This window comes from Balaenoptera physalus (assembly GCF_965194825.1).
Source record: "Balaenoptera physalus genome assembly, chromosome: 15".
Taxonomy (NCBI): Eukaryota; Metazoa; Chordata; class Mammalia; order Artiodactyla; family Balaenopteridae; genus Balaenoptera; species Balaenoptera physalus.
Window position 1 is genome coordinate 97,361,635 of NC_138894.1, and position 21,018 is coordinate 97,382,652.

The 21,018-nt window shown below is 56.1% G+C and overlaps 1 protein-coding gene across 1 annotated transcript in view; it reads right to left on the bottom strand.

The window, feature by feature from the left end:
- Nucleotides 1-4,488: 4,488 nt before the first annotated feature.
- The window catches only part of TPO (thyroid peroxidase), a 46,693-nt gene continuing 30,163 nt past the window's right edge, over nucleotides 4,489-21,018 (bottom strand). Inside the window, exons 13-15 of the mRNA XM_082428101.1 lie at nucleotides 16,840-16,971; nucleotides 16,066-16,165; nucleotides 4,489-11,045 (exon numbers count right to left, since the gene is read on the bottom strand). Of these exons, the coding sequence (XP_082284227.1) occupies nucleotides 10,694-11,045; nucleotides 16,066-16,165; nucleotides 16,840-16,971 (584 nt within the window). The 3' untranslated portion in view covers nucleotides 4,489-10,693. The remainder of the gene's footprint in view (nucleotides 11,046-16,065; nucleotides 16,166-16,839; nucleotides 16,972-21,018) is intronic.

The following is a 21,018-nucleotide window of genomic DNA, read 5'->3' on the forward strand; positions in this document are numbered from 1 at the left end:
GTTGGTATCACTTAAATTGTCTCCTTTAATCCTTGTGTGACATCCCCAAAGCTTTTCATGCTGGGGCCACTCTGCACACCTGGCCAGCCTGGGGGCTTCACGTTTCCTGGTTCCCACGGACGCTGGTGAATCGGGTCCGTCTGTCTGTACCGAGGCCTGTGCAGTGACAGCTGGACAGAAGCAGCTCCTGAGGTCCCTGGGCTGCTGGAGGGGCCTCATCAAGCAGACCTCGGGCAGGACTCAGAACGTGATGCAACCTGGGATCTCCCCAGGGGCCCGGCCCCCCATCAGGGACAAGCAGGCCACGAGCATGGGGCCTGGAGGGTGACCCGAGGACGCCAGAATCCCCGTCACTGGAGGAGATCTTCTGAGACTCAGATTCCCCAGACCGTGTAATTTTCCCATAAAATTCAGTAACACACAACCACAAATTTAAGTCACCCTCTCAGCCCCCAGATGGTTCTGTAACATGAGAGTAAAGTCATTTATAAATCTTCAAAAACAAATTCCGGCTGGACCTCATGATGAAACATTTTCACAAATTGCTTTTCCTTCTCTCTGTCAAACTCAACATTCCACCTTCATATTTTTCCAAAACCTTCTTTTTCTGGCTGCAAATCATCGCTGCCTTAGCCTCCTGCACTTTCTCTGAATTTCTGTGGTCAGTACTAGCAATTAATGTTTTTGAAGGAAATTGTTTTTTATAAATAGTGACATTTTCCCCTAATGATTAGCGACCCAAATGCACATTGATTTAAGTTTGTACCTCAGCAAAGAGACAAGCAGGAGGCTGCTGTCCAGTTCCAGGGACGCCACCGGCTGCCGGGCAGAGGAGGCGGGACTGTGGACGTGGGCCTGGCCCCTGCTGGGTGGGGGAGGGAAGGCCCTTCTGGCTGGAGGGCGGGGGTCCCGCCGTGGTACAGGCGGGACACGGGGTGACTGCCTGGAAGTTGCCTGGCAGGAGGGGTGGTCCACTGAGGTCCGGGTGGGGAAGTGACCAGGGGACACAGTGGCACGTGAGGGCTGTGCCCCACAGAGCCGCCTGCCCACGTCCAGAGGACCCGCTTGCCTTCTCTCCGCTGGAATTTAGAACATCCTGTCTCGCCCGCCTCTGACCACATGGGGCCGGGCCCTGACCCGCCCATCGCCGGGCCAGGCCAGGGGAGAGGCCTCTGGATGGCGGGTCCCTCAGAGAGGCTGCGTCCCCCACGCTGGCCTCACCTCCCTGCCCAGCGGCGCCCATGGAGCCGGCCTGCATTCCACCAGGCAAGCTGGGCTCGAAGCGTCCCTTCCTGGCCCCAAGATGATTTCCAGAAGCTGGAAGGAACCCACTTCCTTAGGTCTGCGGAAAAATCCCGAGGCACGTCCTCCGCCCTCTAAGAAAATAGGTTTCCCAGCTTAGGTTTTTATTTGAACAGCGGGGCCGGTGTTTGGGGAAGGTTTCTGGTTTCCCACCAGACAGACCAGAGTGTGGTGCTTCTGGGGTGACGGGGACGCCGCCGGTGGGCACGGCCAGACCTGCCGGCCTCTGTCACACGGCGTGAAATCCACCCCCGCACCATCCTGCCCACACGCAGCCCTGTGCCTGGGTTGGCAGCCAAATCCTGGAGAGGGGCCAACCACACTCGGGAAAGCTAACCGCCGGCCACAGCTACGCAGCCAGGGGTGCCGCCACAGAGGGGCGCGTGCCGCCACGGAGGGGCGCTCCCCGCCCGTGCTGGGCTCTCCCGGGTCCTGATTTGTGGCGTTTGCTGATCTCAGCCTGCTTTCAAGCAGCACACAAATTCCCTACGTTTGAGAGAAGTTGGTGCCCCTCCAGCCCACCCCTGCCGGACGGACGCCAACCACAAGGGCACAGCGTTGGCAAGCCCAGGCAGAGCAGAGGCACGCCCCCTTCCGCCCCGTGACACAGTTCACCCACACGTGGCCTGGACACATAGTGGGTATTTTGCATCCTGAAGTTTTGGGGTGATTTGCACCACAGCCGTGGAATCAAGTGCACGTCGCGTCGCTTGGGGACGGGGCGTGGGCTGCGGCTTCCGGAGACAAGCGGGCCTGGGCCGTCGGGCGAGAACGGGGCTGCGGGGGGTGGGAGGCGTGATGAGGACGGGAGGAGCCTCCAGCCAGAAGGCACGCTCCGTACTAACCCTCCAGTGGGCTTCTCTGAAGGCGGAGCAGCGACGCTGAGCGAACACGCAGGGCCTTTCAGACCCAGGTCCCTCTGCTTCATTCCCACGGCCAATCTGAGCTCTGTATGGCGTCCAGAGAAGAAGAGGTGACGTGTGATCTGATTCTTGAAGGACGGGCAGGGGGCCTCCAGGGAGGAAGGGAAGGAGGCCACACCAGACAGAGGGGCCCGGACAGACGGGGTCATCAGAAAAGTCACCCGGATCCTGGGCTTGAACGTGCTCAGTCCGGCGGGGTTTCGCAGGGCCCCGTGCCCGGCACGTCTGTGGACGCATTTCTGCCCTTGGCCTAACGGGACATCGGTTCTTCCCGAAGCAGTGCGGACGGGAGCTTCCCGGAGCCGAGCTGGGGCACAGCCTCATTCACACAGACGCACAGCTTGGGCTCCTGGAGACAGCACCGCAGGGGAACGGGTCCAGGGAGCTGGGAGGCGTGTGGACGGCCCAAGGACAGATGCGGACGGACACAAGGACAGGACGCACAGAAAGAGGCTGAGCTGCCAGCACTGCCCTTACGCGAGGCCCCGGACTCGCCGCCCGCTGGCGGCCACTTGCCAGCTCTGGGGACGGACACCGCGTGTGATGCTCGGACGTGAGTGTCGAGGCGATTTATCTGGAGCCGGCGGCCGAGGTGAGAGGCTGTGACTGCTGCCTCCCTCCTCGCAGGCCGAGCGGCCGCGGAGCCGCTGGGCGCTCACGGCAGCTGTGCTGAGCTGGTGCCCGGCGGCCCCAGCCTGGAAACGCCGCCGCAGGCTGCTGCCCAGGCACCGGGAAGGATGCAGGCCCCGCGGCGCACGCCGGCCTCCTCGTCGCGAAGACGTACGGACTCCGGTGCTGACGGGATGTGGGCTTGAGAGCGAATCTCAGATACCTCACTTTCGTGCAGACGCGGTGGCTCTGCACGCGGATGCAGGCTACCCCGCGTCCCGTGGGTGTCCCATCCCCAGGGGAGACACCCCCCCACCTCCATCCTTGGATGTTTTGACGCAACTTGTTACCCAGTGCCAGTTCTGTTGTGTATCTACTGTATATTTTTCTTTTTAGTCTCATGAGCTTAGTGTCCAGCCAAGGTGAGCGTATCGGCCCTTCAGATTGGTCCCTGGCAACAGGGGGAGGGGGGGCAGGGGGCCAGGAGGGCTTCGTGCAGAAGGGGACACTTAGGGTATTTCAGCATTTCATTTTCTCTCCAGACCTTCAGGTAAAATGGCTCCTGAAGTTTATTACCGATTAAAAACAACTCTGAAAATGCTCACAGTGAAATAAACTCTCAGCGACTCCCATGGGAACCTCTTTGAGAACATTCCCTCTACGGTGAGGTGCGTGCCGTTCCCGAGGTTGGGGCGCCATGTTCCCGGCGGGGCCATGCCCGCGGGGTCCCTGGGGGCCTGGGCGGGAGGGAGAGCGGGGGGGAGGGGAACAGAGAAGAAGGGAACTAACACCACGTTGGAACCGCCCCCCTCATTCTTCGGCCCCTGTATTCGGTCACTCAAGCCCCACACGTCAGTAGCTAAACATCAGAGAAACATTGCTTGTGCCCAGAAAGCTCGTAAAGGTCCCCAGAGAAAGTTCCATCCCACGTCCCAGGCTAGTCAGGGCTGAAACTCGCTGTAGATATGTTCACTTTCAGGCTAGACACCTTGCTAATATGCAGGGGTAAGAGCGGTAAAGGAAGAATAACTGCTGACACCTTGAGGTTTTGCAGGACCTTGTGATCCAGCGCACAGGGCAAGCAGAAGAGCAAGGAAAGGCTGTGCTTCCTTGAAGGCCGGGGGCTCCAAAGTCTGCCACCCACCTTCACCCTTCAGTGCTGAACCTCCTGCTTCCCCTTTCCCTCGGCGTAAGAAAGCCTGAGCTCGACCCCAAGTTCACATGCTTCTTTAGGACATTAGCCCACCGCCTTCTTGGTCTGCTGGCTTCCGAATAAAGTCACTCTTCCTTCCCCATCACCTCGGATGTTGATTTATTGGCCCGTCGTGCGGTGAGCCGTACGACCTTGCGCTTGGTACCAGGAGGACAAGGGGCTGCTTAAGGGGGAATGAAACATCCCTCCTGGTCCTCGCGGGAGACAGTCAGGGGGAGGATTCGGGGGACAATTAGACGAATGGGGAGCCGTTTGGCAGGAAATTTAAACTTGAGGCTGTTGGTGTTTAAGGCAGTGGGCAGGAGTAGCCGTGTGCAGGGAGAGGGCACAGGAGGACAGAGCCAGGGTTGGCACAAGGAGAGGGAGGGGCAGCGGGAGCCTGGCGAGGGGTAGGGGACACTCGGGAGGCAGCGGGGAGTCTGTGCAGCGGGTCAGGCCCAGCCTGCGGCCCCTGCACTGTCACCCCTACGCGGGCGTCCCTGGAGAGCTCTTCCTTCCTCTCTGTTGTCTGAGTCTCACTCCTCCCGGGCCCTCCCGGGAGCAAACGGGGCCCTTGCTGCCATGCTGCGGCTCTCCGTGTGCCTGGCGGGTCACCAGCGCAAGGACTGCAGAGCCGCGTGGGGGGTGGGAAGTGATGACGAGGCGGCCCGCGGGCCTCCTCCCCAGTGCACGTCAGACAGGCCTCTCCTCCCACACCCCACCCGGCTCTCAGGCTGCTATTCAGGAAGTGCTCCAAAGCCACCTTGGCTCCCACGGTGAGAACTTAAAACTGAGGCCCGTTAGCTAATGGGAGATGTCAGTGTTGTTACCGTACGTCCTGATTTCTCACAGGGTATCCACCTGGAATATTCTGGTTGCTTGGATTTAAAACAGAACTTCCAGCTGGGGAATCGGGACACACTCTCACCATGTCCTGCTTCCTTGGAAAGCTCCCTTCCCAAGGCCTTTCTCGGTAAATGTTTTCCTTCGTGTTCAAGGCCAAAAGCTTTTGGAGAAGAAGAAATGACACCCAGGAAGCCAATCCATCCTCAGCTCCAGCCTCGCTTTTGTGACCCCCCCAGACGCACCCCACCACCCACTCCCGTCCCGCCGTCACGGCTCATTCTGAGGGTGGAAACACTGTTAGCGAGAATTTTAGGACAAAACTTTTGAGCCCGAAGTCTTCACTCCTCCCTTGTTGCAAAGGGTGTTTTCTGGTGCTTCCTTACTATCCTGGGATGGGCTTTACAACTAATAGAACTTACCTGCACATAGAATGAAAAATCAGGATAGTGTCCTAAATGTCATATAAAGAGAAAAAAAGAAGGGATTTATTAAGGCTGAAAATAAGTAAAACGATACTCAGCTGGATGTTGTCAATGCTTTTTATTTCTATCCCACATCTTAAAATGATAAGCATATATTCATACAAGTACAAATGCAATCACCTCGAATACAAGTATTTTGAATGAGTGACCTTGAGCAGAGTTTTGGAGAGTCTAACGCTTTTTCTGAAACGATGGAGAACTTTTGGCAAAGTTCTGAAGAAACATCACCATGGTTTGCATGATGACATCATCCCTTAAAGTTCATTGCAATTAAAATTGTGCCAAAAATATGTTTGTGTTTCAGTGTACATTAAGACCATCAGAACACCAGAAACGGGTGTGAACGGCTTTTCCTGTATCAGGGTCCGGTGGGATGGTCAGAAGCCCTGCGGGAGCTGGGCCAGTCCTTCCACGGCTGGGGCTGCCGGAGCAGCCAGGACGTCGGACCCCCGGGCTCTGTCCCTCAAAGCCACCAGCGTCCCCCCGATCACCGTGGCCCTCCAGGCCCTGCAGACTCTCCAGACACCCCGAGGTGGTGGTGGCCTTGCTAAGAGAGGCTGCTCTAAGGCTTCCTTCTTTGTGGAGCCCGGGTCTGGTCTCGTACAGAAGCCCTGGGATCCGGGGACCCAGGCGGGTGGGCACAGGCCAGCAGGAGGTCTACTCAGAGCCCGCGGCTCATGGATGTGTGTCGTCACATGCAGATAGTGGGGTGACTGGGTGCATGTCCATTTAAAAGTCACCATGTTAAGACTTCACCAAGGTGTGGAGTATTCTGTATTTTCTCCTGCCTACTGATAGGCTAAGAGGGGGAGACTGTGATATTTTGCAATAATTTGGGGAAAGTGCATCATTTCTTATCTTCTAATTGCATAGGAATCACCCAGGCAGACAAGACTCATTCAAGGGTAAATTAATTTTCCTGACTTTCTGCATTAACCTAAGCAAATTAATTGAAATAGATAAAAAGTAGTTTGTGGAAATATAGAAGGTACAAAGTAATTTTCATTCCTTTGAAATGAAAGACTGCTTGACATAGTGTACTTTTCCTTCCCCAAAAGTCGTGACAATTCAACAGAGATGAAAACTGTCAGATGTACTTTGTTGTGAAAAAATTATACAATTTTGAGGATAGAGCTTTATTTTTAGTTTGGACTATTTTTGTCACCGCACTGACAGATACAGAATGTTCTTTTTACAGATTAAAAACAAATTAAAAACTATTTTAAAGAATACTCTGTTCAAACAACATTTAGCAGTTAGGCCCTAAGAGGAGTCAAAAAAAAAAAAAGAAGATCTAAAAATCTATCAAAAATTTTGCTAAAGCTAAATCACACCAAAGACCTTTCTGTTTGCCTGATAGTTTAAATGTTTTATTAATTGATTACTGTTTTGTTCTAGATTTAACATTTTAGCTCTGTTTATATAATAACGATGTCCACTGGGGAGGGCCTGGGGGTCAAACCTGGGCAGGACCCGACCTGGGAATTAACCTTCCCTGATCTTACACGTGACGCAGCCGGCGCATTCTCTTTTTTGCACGTGCAGGAGAGGGGCTGGTGGTGGAGGTCACGCTGGGCTCTTGGCTCCGGGATGCGCCTCTGCGTCCTGTCTGAGAGCTCAGGGCTCCAGGTCCCTCTTCCCATTCCCGGAGCGGGTGCTGGCTGTGGCCCCGGGGGTTTAGCCTTCCGGATGGGGACCTGAGCTCTTCACCCCAGCTGGCTGGTCCTCTCCTGCCAGGTGAGCCCTGCCCCTGCCTGGTCCACGCAGGGCACCTGCGCCCCTGCAGCTTCCGCCCCAAGTCGACGCCCGGGTTCCACCTGGGATGGAAGGAACGTGCAGGAAAACGGAGGATCCGCTCTAAGGACGTGCTTCCCCGGGGCCATCCCCCCCCGCCCCCGCCCGGGGCAGGGGCTCTGTGAGTTCGGGTTAGTGAGTGCTGAGGGAGGGTCTGCTGAGCAGGTCTGGGGTCTTGGGCCGCTGGGAGGCGCGGAGCGGCTGCTGCTAGGAGGACGCTTGAGCCCCTGAGAGCTGGTCCCAGAGCCCCGTGGGCCGCAGGGGACCGGGCGCCTCAGGGTCACGGCCGAGTGACACATATGGTGGTGACGCTGAACCCTCAGGAGAGGAAGCAGCTAAAGCAGAGGCTGCCCGTGTACGAGGCACAAGTCGGTGCCCTGGAACCAGAGACCGAGTCCTCTCAGCAGAACACGAGAAGGTCTGGGCGGAGAGAGCAGCCGCAAATCGGCGATCCCCCCGTTTCCCAGAAGGCGGCGCTGTCCGCCCGCGGAGCCGGCTCCCTCCACCTCCGTAAAGGAGAGGCCTCGGTGACAGTCCTGGGCTGCTGTCGGCTCGGGGCGGCCTCGAGGCGAGACTGACGCTCTGAGGCCCGGACAAGGCTCAGTCCTCGTCACTTTGACCGGATGAGTCGTGAATAGCAGACGGTTTAACGCGGAGGAAGAAGATGCCATGAACACAACGCACAGCTTCTGGGTTTGGGGCAGAGACGGCGGGCCCTGCATCCCATGGCAGCCGCCAGTGGCTCCATCACCAAGAGCTGCCTGTGAGCCGTGTGCCCATCTCTCCTTGACTGTAATTTGCTGTGTGATGCTGAGCGATTCACCTCTATCGCCTGGGACTCAGCTACTTCCTCTGTAAAACCAAAGCTGCACCAAGTGATCTTTGGGGTGACGTCCAGGGTAAACATCACAAGATGCTGAGTGTCCCGAGGGCGGGCTACGTCCACCGCCAGTTTGCAGGTCGTCTCGTGTGAATTCCCCACAGAAATAGTAAGAACGGGAGGCACAGCAGACACAGACAGGCCTGGGCCGGGCGCTGGTCGAGTCCTAGACCACAAGGCCAAGGGCACAGTCTCCTGGGTTAGACTTTCAGAGGGAACAAAACCTTGGCAAATGAGTGCCAATCCTGACAGCAGATGGGCCGGAATTATTACAGCAGCAGAATAACTAATACCGTAACAACCTGACCTCAGGGGGAGCAAGGATTCGGCACAGATGGAAGGCGGCAGGTGCGAACACCAGGCGAGCTGGGCGCTGAGGCCCGTCAGGACCCGGAGCCGGTGAGACAACTGACCCAGGACTCGTAGGAGACGGGCGGGACTGTTCCGTCCAGCCAGTTGGTCGTTAACGCAGCTCAGGGGCCGGAGGCAGCACACGGGACCCAACAGACACATAAGAACAAAACAAGGTCCCAGAGGGCAGAGGCTGAGAGCTGCACGGAGCCGAGCCGCCCGGTGGTGATGTCAGCTCGAGGCTCCGAGGGAGCAGAGCAGAGCCGCTTGCCAATCAGCCAGTGCCATCCCTCTGTCTCCGCAGCAGAAACCGTTCAGAGACTCGGAGCTGCTACACTTCATTTCCCGCAGCTGGCGCAGTGACTTACAATGTGTGTTATTTCGCTACGTCCCCTCTGATGGAAACCTTAGCTCCGCCGCAGAAATCGGCTTCATCTCCCGGGGCGCAACGGGAGGCTGGTTAGAGCGTCTCCCAGGCTGGTCCAATCAAGTCTTTAACGGGTTTTCTATTAACAATGATAAGAACTTGGGAACACAGAACAGGATGACCCAGAACCTACGAGAAGCAGTATTTTTAGGTGATGAACAGTAAACCTGTCTCTCCACGTAACACCGCAGTTCTGTGACACATCCAGAGCAAACCTTCAGTCCCCTGGCGGTTTCCCTCCTCGCTGGCGCAGAGCTGGGCGGCAGGATCTCACCTGTCAATCCCTACCTACCACGTGGTCTTGGAACACAGCAGGTGCAGGGCGCAGACACCTCAGGAGGAAGGGGGAGGGTTCCCTGCCTCCTGGGTGAGGGCAGGACCCAGCACGGGTGGGGGCTACTGCGGCCAAGCCCCGCCCCACCTCGGAGCTGTCACTTTGCCTGCCCAGCCTCCCTGGGGCTCGCGACTCCACGTGTGAATCGGGGGCCCCGGTGACGACTGCTCTATGGGTTGATGTGACTAACAGCTCCCCCAGGACTGCCCGCGAGCCCGGAGGGGGCCCCTCAGAGGATAATCAGGCTAAGGTACTCAAGCGAGGGAGAGAGACGGAGGGGCAGAAACAGGGCCCAGCAATGGGAGGGGCAGCGGCTGGGAATGGGGGCCTCGGCTCTGAGTCCGGCGGCAGATCCCCAGACGAGGAGACAAATCGCTTATCCTGTTCTGTCCGCAGAATCACAGTCTTTCCAGGAAACCTCGAGATGCGCTCCCAGGAGGGGCGGGACGCAGGCTCAGGCCTCCGCAGTGACGCATGGGCTGGCCCTGGGCTCGCACTGTCCCTCCTGAGGGTCAGCAGAGAAGCTGGCTGAGCGGCTAGGAAACGCGGGGGAAAAGGAATCACAGGATAAGAGGCAACATTAAACTGGAGGAAAAGTGAGCCTGGGATGTGAGGGCGGTGAAGATAATCTTCCATTCCTTTGGTTGGAGGGACAGGTTTATAAATGTGTATAACATGTAAATACGCTCTCACGGCAAGCCCCCCGGGAGGAAGCAATCAGGCAGCGCTTGCAAATAGCGCCAGACAACCGCGAGGCCGTGGGGTTTATTCGTCCACGCTGGGTTGGCGTGTTCCGATCAGACGCCGACGGCGCGCGGGCGTCCTGACTCTCACACTGGTCCCCGTCCTCGGAAATCAAAGCACACGAGAGCGGCGTCTGGCTCGGGCTCCGAGAGCCGTGCACGCGTCACATGTGCAGGCTCCTACTTGCAGAGAAGGATTTGGGATCCACAGGCCGGGTCCTGCAGGAGAGAAGCCGCCAGCAGCTCCAGACCGACAGGAAGCCTCGCCCCGGCCCTGGTCCCAGCAGGCTGATCAGGTGGCCGGCGGGTATGCGGCTCCCGGCGTGGCCGCAGAGGCCTGGTCCGGGCGTGCCAGTGGCACCACCTCACTCCGGGTGCCGTAGTTTTGGTTCCACGCTTGGGAGGCAGGTGCCAAGGCTGATTCCACTCTACCTCCAAGGAGAGGATCATTTTAGCTCCAAATCCCACCCAGCCCTGAATTTCAGGCAGGCCCCAGGGAGGAGCAGTGACTTCTTAGTATAACACCACTTGGGGTCACGCGTATAAAGATAGTGCAAAGCGAGTTTAGACTGAGTCTTTCACACTGATTATAATCACTCCATTTTCTAAAAAAAAGCACGTTTTAAAAGCCAATGTTTTCTTTCAGCCCTGGCTCCTCTCCCATCACCCCAGCCCGCACCTGAGACGTGCTGCCACGGATGCCCCACGGTTAGTCTCGGGGTTGAAGCTGTTCGTACAAATGAAAGGCATTTTCACTCCTTTCACTCTGGCTCACTGACTCCAATGTGTCTTTACTTTTTAAAATGTAGGTTAACATTCTGACAAATTAGCATTCTCCTGTAAATACAGTTTGTAGGAGAAGGAAACACGCAGCAGGAAAGTGCAAACGGGATGGGGACCGGGCGTCAAACAGAAATGCAGGAGGAGGCCCCGCTGAGCACCGACAGCCCCGGGATTCCCAGGGACTTCCTGGGTGTTAAGGGAAACGTCTGACACTGCAAACCCCAGGAAGGCCAGGTGTGAACCCACCTGCTCCGAGTCCCCAGCAGGAGCGTGGTGCTGGGGAGAGCTCACGTCCTGGGGTTTCCCGTGTCCCAGCCGGGAAGCTCCTTCTCCCTCTCCTTCCAGGATCGGCAGCGAGGACTCAGGGTCGGCATGTGTCCTGTGGATACACACTGCTGTCATCGCTTACAAGAACCAGAGGGAGCCCCAAGCCATGTGACCTCAGAGGGTCACCAGCTCGCTCCCCGCAAAGGCAAAGAAATGCCTGTAGATTCAAGTAAACACCTCGGTTTAGGAAACAAAACTGAAAATTCCGTGGACCACAGCTGGAGGTAGACGCTTACCCCCTGTGGGGTATTTGCTGAGACTCTGCTGCCCAGAATTCGTCACCTCCCCACGAGCGAACGAGGGAGATGACAGCGGAGGTCATAGCCTGAAAGTCGCTTCGATCTGACTGTTTCTAAGACACAATCTAATACTGAGATATGGGGGACTTTTAAAAACGTGTCCCAGGGGCTTCCCTGGTGGCGCAGTGGTTGAGAATCTGCCTGCCAATGCAGGGGACACGGGTTCGAGTCCTGGTCTGGGAAGATCCCACATGCTGCGGAGCAACTAGGCCCGTGAGCCGCAACTACTGAGCCTGCGCGTCTGGAGCCTGTGCTCCGCAACAAGAGAGGCCGCGATAGTGAGAGGCCCGCGCACCACGATGAAGAGTGGCCCCCACTTGCCGCAACTAGAGAAAGCCCTCGCACAGAAACGAAGACCCAACACAGCCAAAAATAAATAAATAAATTAATTAATTAAAAAAAAAAAAAACAACGTGTCCCAGGATATAAGGACAACTAACGTGGTGCAGGCCATCGACCTTCACCTCTGCAGGGGCTCTGAGGGAGGGGACAGTGGGGGTAAAGAGACTGAGAGTTGAAGAAACCAGGTCTCATGTCGGGGAGCTCGGCCTCGGGAACCGGAGTCCTGTGAGGGCACAGCAGGGAAGGAGCACAGGGGACTGAGACGGCACCCCACAGGGCACGTGACCCCGAGTCACGCGCCTGGACCCGCCCTGGACGGCGGGACGGGATAGTTGTGCTGAAACCGCCTCCCCTCACTCCTCAAAGCAAGAGGCGTAAATCTATGTTTTTCTTACAGAGAAACTGACAAATAGCAAAAAAAATTAACAGCAACAAAAGCAACAGGACTCTGCATTCCAGATTCAGCCGTCTGATCTGCAGCCACTCTTATGTCAGTGAAAAATATATGTACTGTTTCGCCAGCTCTGGGCTCCGGGCGGTAGAGCAGGTAAGGCCGACCTCCCCGTGGGTCTGTCCCAAGCGGGTCATCCCGTCATAAAGAGAAGGGGAGGTGCGGGGGGACGCGTGCCAACCCGCGGTGTGGACGGAAGCTTAGCCTCGGGCAGAGGAGAAGCCACACCGCCTGGGGGACCATCACCTCTCAGGGATAAGTGGGAAATAATGCAAATTCACCCTCTTTCCCCAAGTTACAATCATACTTCCGGTAGAAAGAAACAGTGCAAAATGCAGCTGCCAGCTACCAAAGGCACAGGACAATGGTACCCTAAACAAAGAAAAACTGAAGACTTACACCTCAGATGCTGAAATTGATGGCAAAAACTTACACTTGGGACAAACGATAAAACAAGAGCCCATCGGAGGAACTGACATGTACACCTCACAGTTTCCACTGACTAATAACCGATAGGTAAACACAGTCTGGATGAAATTTAGACCGAAAGGGTTGACCCGAGAAGTTCAGACCCGCAGAAGTAACTGTGCAGAGGAAGCCCTCCTGGGCTGGAGACCAATGAGTGAAATGCATGTGGACCATGAATCAAGTTTTTAGTGTAAAATTTGCACAGAAAAGGATTTATCTTGGTGAATATCATTTCAATGAGACAATGTCAAACTGGGGTGTATTTTAACTGTGTAAAGAAAGCTGATTGAGGAGTTGGTTTAATGGGGTTAACTCTGGATCCGAGTCTTTCAGTGAAAACATATCAGTGTTGGTATATTTCTGATTGAAATATTTATGTTAATAGTTGTTGCCCCAAAATACACAGCCTTAGACCCAAAGAAGCAGGGGAGGTATAAATGGGGGGGGGGGCGAGAGAATCAACACGGAATGAAGGTCAAGGCCCATGGAGCACCTGAAAGGTGTCCACCATTCTGCCTCTCTCTGTCTCTCTCTCTGTGTATGTCTATCTCTCTATGTCTTTCTCTGTCTCTGTCTCTGTGTCTCTCTGTCTCTCTCTGTCAGTCCCTCTCTGTGTCTTTGTCTCTCTCTGTATGTCTGTCTCTCTGTCTCTGTCTTTCTGTGTCTATTTGTCTCTGTCTGTCTCTGTCTCTGTGTTTCTATGTCTCTCTATTTGTCTCTGTCTCTCTGTCTCTGTGTCTCTCTCTGTTTGTCTCTGTCTCTCCCGTCAGTCCCCCACTGGCGTCCTCGTGGCTGGAATGATCAGTTTGGAATCCTCGGGGCAGCGGCGTGCAGACACCCAGGTGGCCTGTAGGTTTAGGCTCCTTGCATCAGGCTCCGAGGACGCAGTGTTTGCAGGGAGCTGCGGTGACTCAGGGGCTTGTGCACAGAGGCCCCCGTGTGGCCCCATAAAGAATGCCCACCCCTCCCCCTCCCTGCCATCGGCCTCCCCTCCCCCCACGGGGTTCACAGGTCATTCAGGTAAGTGGTACTTTGCAAACCAAAGTGGTGTCGGGGGCGTATTTTTCAGGCTCCAGAGTCTACAATCAAGTGTGCCAGATGTTACCCTCCCAAACTTCCTTAGGAAGGTGTTTATTTAATCTGTGGCTATCAATCTTAAAGAAAACAGCTATTTTTCTTGAGTGTGTGGGCTAGAGGCATAACTTTTTCATAATAATAAGGCGATTGATGTTTAATAGAGATGTCTACAAATACAAAATTGCATCCGAATACTAAGTTACGGTAATATCAGCTTTTCACAGTGGGAGCATTTAGTAGATATGATTATAGAACCCAGCTGGTTTGGGGGTGTTCGCCTACGGCCCATCTCATTTTTATTGCTTAGTTGATTTCATGGTTACCTAAGGGTTTTAATTATCGATAATATCTAAGCTCTTAAAGCCAAGTGATTCTGAAAACATGGGGGATATTTTCTGACACTGCCCTCGTCTAAAACTCCAGATGCCGTTTGCAGTCACTGTAAGTCATCTTCTCCCAGCGCAGGGGAGCAGCGAGGCCTTGAGGACAAGGCAGGTGTAAAATACTCGGTGATTAGTCAAAATAACAATCCTGAGGGTGAATCTCCCCGAGCCAAGTCGACCTTGAGGACCGGAGGAGGCCCGATGGGTGGCCAGGCCACCTCAGGCAGGTGTGTCAGTGTCTGGGGGCCGCTGGGGCTGGAGGGTGTGGAGAGTAAGCACCTGCTCTCACACAGTTGGGGGTCTAGACGTGAGACCCAGGTGTGGGCGGGGCTGGTTCCTCTGAGGCTGTGAGGCCCCCCTGCTCCCTCCTGCCGCATCGCTGACGAGCCTGGGTGACCCTTGGCTCTAGGTGCGTCACGCAGATCTCTGTCTCCACGCTCACTGGCCTTTCCCCGTGCATCTGTGTCCCAACTCCCCTTCTATAAGGACACCAGTCCTGTTGCGTTGGGACCCACCTGCTCCAGCACAATCTCATCTTAACCAATTTCATCTGCAATGACCCTGTTTCCAGATAAGGTCACATTCCAAGATACTAGAGGTTAGGACTTGAACATGTGAGTTCTGGGGACACCACCAGCCCATAATGAGTACTCGCCACGGACAGGAAGACTGAGACAGTGACTGAAATTACTCAGCGCATCTGACACGTGACTTGTGGCTGTTCTGCAAGCTTGTAATTTGGAGAAAGAATTTCTCCGTGGCATCTGAACTATGGCAGATATTAGTGTGGTCAGAAGCTGCGAGCCCGTTAGCAAGTGTGTCACCTGTCATTCACCTGGAGATCACAGCCTTGTGTCATCTGAAGTCTGGGTGGCAGAGAGCATCCTGGAGTATAAAAGAAACGGACGTGGATTTACTACTGCATCTCAGCAGGGGGCAGAGCAGGACCGGGGGGTCACAGACACAGAGGTCCCCCTTCCAGGTTCTCGGAATAAACGAAAAGGCCGTGACCTTCAATTATTGATGAGACTCAGTTGTTGACCACAAGTCGTGATGTCAGTCCTGAGACCTGATCGCTGAGGTCCAGGGTTCTGAGTATTAGAAACGCATTCCTGTAAGGTGAGCAACTCCACGGGGAGAAGCTCCCTTTGGGGTCCGGCAGCTGGCGGTTCTGAACGTGCCAAGGAGCCTCTAGAAACGACAGGGGGTGTGAGGCGTTGAGCTCACCAGGAAGATGGGACGCGAACCAAAGGCCACCTGGGAGCAGAGGGTCAGTGTGACGCAAGGATGGATGCGGGGCTGGCGCTGCGCCCGAGTCACAGAACCAGGAATTCTGCAGCTGGGCAGAGGGGAAGCGGCCCCGAGGGTGTCCGGAAGGCCAGCCCAACTCAGAGGCCAGAGAGGACGGGGCCTGGGTCTGCTACTGGCCCACCGTGGCTTCCACATGGTCTCTATTAACTGCACACCAGAAAACCGAGCAGCACCGAGTCTGATTCCTAAGACCTGGGAGACGAAAAGCAGCAGCGAAGGGTGGGACGGAGTCAAGTCCCCAGGGGAAGCCCTGGCTCGGCTCTCACCCCCAGAAACGCGCAGATCCGGCCACCGAAGGCCTCAACGGCTGTGCCATTTTTAACGTAAAAGTTCACCTTTCAATTTCCCAGTTTCCCCAGAGTTTGCTCTTGAGGGAGGGGAGAGAAATGAAGAACAAGGTTTTTATCCAGGATGACCTTTTTCCTCTGAGAAACCTTTGTAAGAACCTTTACTCCTAATGAAAGAGACTTTCAATACAATCATTTAATGTGACCAAGAATCCAGTACCCCTGAATCTCCACCCACAGATGCTCGATACCCTCTGAAGTGTACGAACGGTCACCCCGCTTTCATTTTTCGGAGCAGAATGAAAGAGCCAGGAAGGCTAACACTTTGAACAAAGTAGCTCTGCAGGCAGATGGGTTTGGAGGCCGGTGCTCTCTCCTGGCTTCAGAAAAATAAAAAGGCAGCATCACCAGCCGGGCCCGTAGGAGTGGAAGTTGCTGAAAAGCGGGGACTTACCACCTGCAAACCACCGTCCAGGTGAGGCCTGCCAGGCCACAGACGAGCACGGCGCCCAGCACGATGGAGACCATGGACGCCCGCGGGAGCCTCCCAGAGTCTGGAGCAAGGACAGAGCCGGTCGGTGAGCCTGCAGGCGGAGGGCAGCGGCCAGTGTGCCCTCCCAAACCCCAGCCCGACCCCCAGCCGCCGCCCGAGCATCCCTGACCCTGGGAAACCAAGTTCCTCTGGGTCATTTTCCTTCCACGGACCTCCTTGCTCTGCCCCGTGGGCTGTCCATCCCCTGCTGTCTTTGCTGTACTTGGAGTTGAGCTCTGCTCTGTACTGAGCTCTCCTTTTCCTACTGCAGGAGCTTTAATAAAACGTCTTGCCATTTTAACAGGTCCCGATGCATAATTTTTCTTCTACAGGAGCTGGAAGCCAAGTTACGATTCCTAGATTTGCAGCTGAGTGGCTGTGTGACCCTGAGCAAGCCACTTACCCTCTCTGTTCTGCACATGGGGATCAAACTTGGTGCTTCCCTCCTGGAGATAATTCACGGGGGTGAAACTAGCTGAGGGTCTGGAGCAAGCCCGCCCCGCCCAGGGTTTCACAGCGGTCCTGTGTCTCAGACACGATCTAGCCTCAGGTATGAACCGGCTGGCTCCCTGCTCCCACTCAGCAACAGAGGCCGTGGCAGCGCGGACACACATGGCCGGAGGGTGACCCTTCAGTCACCCCTGCCTGTATGTCGACACCCCCTCCCAGCCTGGATGCCGAGGGCCGTGGTCTCACCCACGCAGGTCCTGCCGTCCTCGCCGAGCACGTAGGGGTCGGTGCACTCGCACCGGAAGCTGCCCTTGGTGTTCTTGCACCGGGCGGACGTGTGGCACGGGGGTTCCGTCACGTCTTCACACTCGTTGACGTCTGCACACATGACGTGAGGTCAGGGCCGGCCTCGTGCTCCCCTTCCCCACGAGGCCGGCCCCTCCCCAGCTCTGTCCCTTGTCCAGGAGGCAGAGGGACGTCACCCCACGTCGGGGCCGCGTCTCCTGGATCCCTGCACCTCTGAAAAGAGAACATCCCTTGATGTCCCGCGGACGTTTCCCTCCTGCCCCACCTCTGCTCACAGCGGCCCCTCAGCCCCTCAGGAGTCAGCCCGGCCCGCGGCCACCCTCTGGCCCGCCGGCTGACTGCTTCTCCCGGCCCGTCCACAGCGGCCGCCTCGGGCCCGCAACCCCTCCGGTGCTGGTGCCAGTCCAGACTCAGTTCTGCTCAGTTCAAATTCTGCCAGGTGCTGCGAGGGCCCGAGTGTGCGGCAGGTCCCCGGAGGTTCGGGCCACACAGCCCGGTGGACCTCGCTCGGACGCGGGGACGTGGCCTCCCTGGAGGCCGCTGGCGCTTTCCACACTGAGTAGGACCCCACCCGGGCGGGACTCGGGAGCGGGTGGGAAGGAGGCGGGTGAGGATGGTGGGACCGAATCCGCCTGCCCCAGGCGGACAGCTTCCGGCCACACGGCCCGCTCTGGACCTCCACCCCCGCTGGGCGAACACGGGCCGTGCCGCCGGCAGCCGGGACCTGACACCAGGCCCGCAGAGCAGGTGGACGTGGCGAGTCCCCCGGACGAGGAGCGTGTGTGGCCCCCGTGGTCTCCTTCTGTCGGAATCCAAAACCACGACCGGACCCCGGGTTCCCGTTTCCAAAGAACATGCTATCTTTTCTGGCCAGTTTCAGGGAAGCAGCAGCAGAATATGTCAAAAGAAGAGGTGCGTCCTGAATACGTGCTGTACAACCACTTCACATTAGCAAACGTCACACGCGCGTGTCCTCGTAGGTGGTCCTTGTTCTGAGGGAGTGAAGTGAACGTGGGCTCAGCCTCCGCTGCCGGCTGAGCCCCTCACTCCCTCCTGGACACAGGACTGCAGACAGGGTGCTTAAAACAAAGCGGGTTCCTTCTCTCCCGGCTCTGGAGGCCTGAGGTCCAGACGTGGCCCTGCGCTCACTCGGAGGGAAGCATCGTTCCCGGTGTCTCCCGGCTCCTGGGGCTGCTGGCCGTCTCGGCTTCCTCGGCCTGGCTGCATCTCTCCCATCCTCCGTCCTCACGTGGCCGTCTTCCCTCTGTGCCTGTCCTCCTCCTAGAGGGACACCAGTCCTACTGGACCAGGGCCCACCCTGATGGCCTCATTTGAATTTGATTGCACCTGCAAAGACCCTATTCCTAATAAGGCCACATCTGAGGTCCTGAGGTTTAGGACTTCAACATACCTTTCTGGGGGACAGAATTCAACCCCTCTCACTCCATGGTCAGGTTCTTCCCATCAGAAGCCAGAGCGGGGACTGTAGGCTCCGGTGTCCTGGTCCGGGGAGCCCACCCAGAATGTGTGGCAGCCCACACGGTGGTGAGGACCGTCTCAGGCCTGTGTGTCCCCAGATCCCACGTCAGTCTGCACCATGGCCGTGGCTCCCCCTGCCGGGACAGGTTACCTCCCAAGGGGAGCTGAAGACCACACCCCCGGGCCCAGCTACAAACATCTGCACGATGTTCCACTTCCCTAAGCACATCTGTGCCGACGGCAAACCTCACTCTCCCTGTAGGTGCAGAAACATTTATTTGTGTTCATTTATTACAGAACCTCTCGGAAATAACTGGAGCGAAAAGCCATGGACACGTTGCTTTTTATCCGTTCTGAATTCACGACTTTACAGCCCTCGAAAGAGACTCATTACACTCATTTGCTAATTTTTTTTTCAATGTGATGATTTTTGGGCCTAAGCAGGATTGGAGCCGAGAAGAGAGAACGCGTCTCCTTAGATTTTGTGGATTAGATGCTCAGTTCAGCCGTTGCTGCCCTTTCTGCAGCCGTGGACGTGCAGGTGAGCGATTCCGCTGAGGACGGGCTGCAGCCCTTCTGTCACATCAATTCACAGTGGAAGCAAAATTCCCTCCCTGCTACATTCCAGAGTCATTTTTTTCTTGCAATTCTGGGCTTAGAAACTTCTAGTAGAGGCATAGATCAGGCGAAAAATATCTGTGTAAAGAAGCGAGTGCATTTGTACCGGGGGTGGCCCTCATCCGGCTTCCTGTCATACACTTACTTTAAAGATGTTCTGCCCTAATTATCGATGTGTTCAGACAAAGACACGGGGCTGTATAAACAGTCAGCACCCTCCTCCCTGGTCCTATCTCGCCGTGCCCACGTGACCGAGATTAAGGAGCTCCTGTCTCCATGGGACACTTATCAATGTCGAAATAAATAGGACCCACTGCCTGTTGAAAAGTGGGTTCTCACTATTCACACAGCTCTGTCACTCGCGTTTTTCCTTAGTGATGTACTGATACGTGCCTTGTGCATGCTTTCAGGGAGCGGTTAGCTGTTAGTATGAAAAATTACGTTAGAAGAAGACAGGAGGTGGGGGAGAGGGCTGGGAGGTGGGAGGACGCTGGGCGTAGAAGAGCGATGCTGGCGTCGTTCGGAGCATGGCTAGAGCGCAGCAGACCTCCCTGGGGAGACAGTCTGAGCTGGGAGTCGGAGCACATCCAGGGCCAGCGGGGGAGCCCGAGGCACTGACCCTCCTTTACTCTCCGGTTCTAAGCTTTTCTCCTTTTTTATTTGTACCTTGTGGACCCCAGTGAATAGAGCTTCGGGGTCATAAATAGCTAAAACAAGTAGCCAGCATGAGGCAGCATAAAAGGTCCAGGGGTTTATTCAGTAAAGACGGAAGGCACACACGTGACGTTTATGCCTGGAACACGCAGGGCACTCACACCCCCTGGGGCTCGTGTCCCTGTCCTGCTGACACCAGGGCCACAGCCCTGGGTAACACGGACGTGTCAATTTTGCACCAGCACTAAGTGGAAATAACACTAAACACTTCCAGATTTGTTGTACGTTTGCTCCTGCAGGATTGCCTACAGAACGTAACTATGGGAGCAATAAAAGCGGTGGTTGACGGAAATAACAGACGCAGCCGGACGTCACCGCACGTCCCAACGCTGGGCTCCTGCAATGTGAGGCTCCTGGGACGTGACTCTCTGGCCGGCCTTGCCCGGCCTTCGCCTCAGCTCCGTCTCCTCCGAGTCCACCATCGTTCACCACCAAACCCCAAAGAGATGTGTGAGGCGCCCGCCTCGGCTCCAGCCCACGTCCTCCCGGTGCAGATCTGGGCATGCGAAGGCTGCCTTAGCCGCTTAAGCAGGGTTTTCCAGCCCAGCGTGCTAGCTTTGGCCATAAATTCCCTCAAACCCTCAGTTTCTGACCTTCTGTTTCCAATCAGCTCCCTGTGCCGTCCGCTCTTCAAGCTGTGGCCTGGACGTCGCCCTGGAGCCCCTATTTCTTCGCCTCCTCGTCCTTCTCTCTTACTCGTAGGGAGCGGCCTGGACCTTCCTGAGCCTGGTGCCCCGGGCTGAGTCTTGAGGATCTCCGGGGCTCCGGCCTCTCCTGGGCTCGTCCTGTATTCTTCAGAGTCTAGAGGCAGGTGTGGCCTCTGTAACTTTCCAGAACACATTTTGGAGTCCCCAGAATTGAAGTGAAAATTTTGTTACTGTGGTAAAACATACATAACATGAAATTTACCATCTTAATGATTTGTCAGTGTGCCTTTTGGTCGCATTAAGTACGATCACGTGGTCGTCAACTATGACCACCCTCCATCTCTGGAATTTTTTCATCTTCCCAAATCGAAACTGTAGAACTGAACAAGTTGGGCCTAGTCTTCATTTCTTGCAAACCAGCCCGATTCTTGCATGAGTCTGTCTCCTGCTCCTCTCGGGTCTTCCTAATGCAGCTTAGAGAGAAACGTGAGGGAGCTTCTCCCAGGGGACGAGGGAGGCTTCCTGCTTCTGCCTGCATGGTCCCGGTTCCGGGTCCTCCCAGGTGGAGGACGACTGGGGCCCAGATCAGGGAGGAGGGTGAGGTCTCCCCGGAAACGGGCCACCGCAGGTGGGGGGCCTGCTCTACTGATGCTTCCTGTGG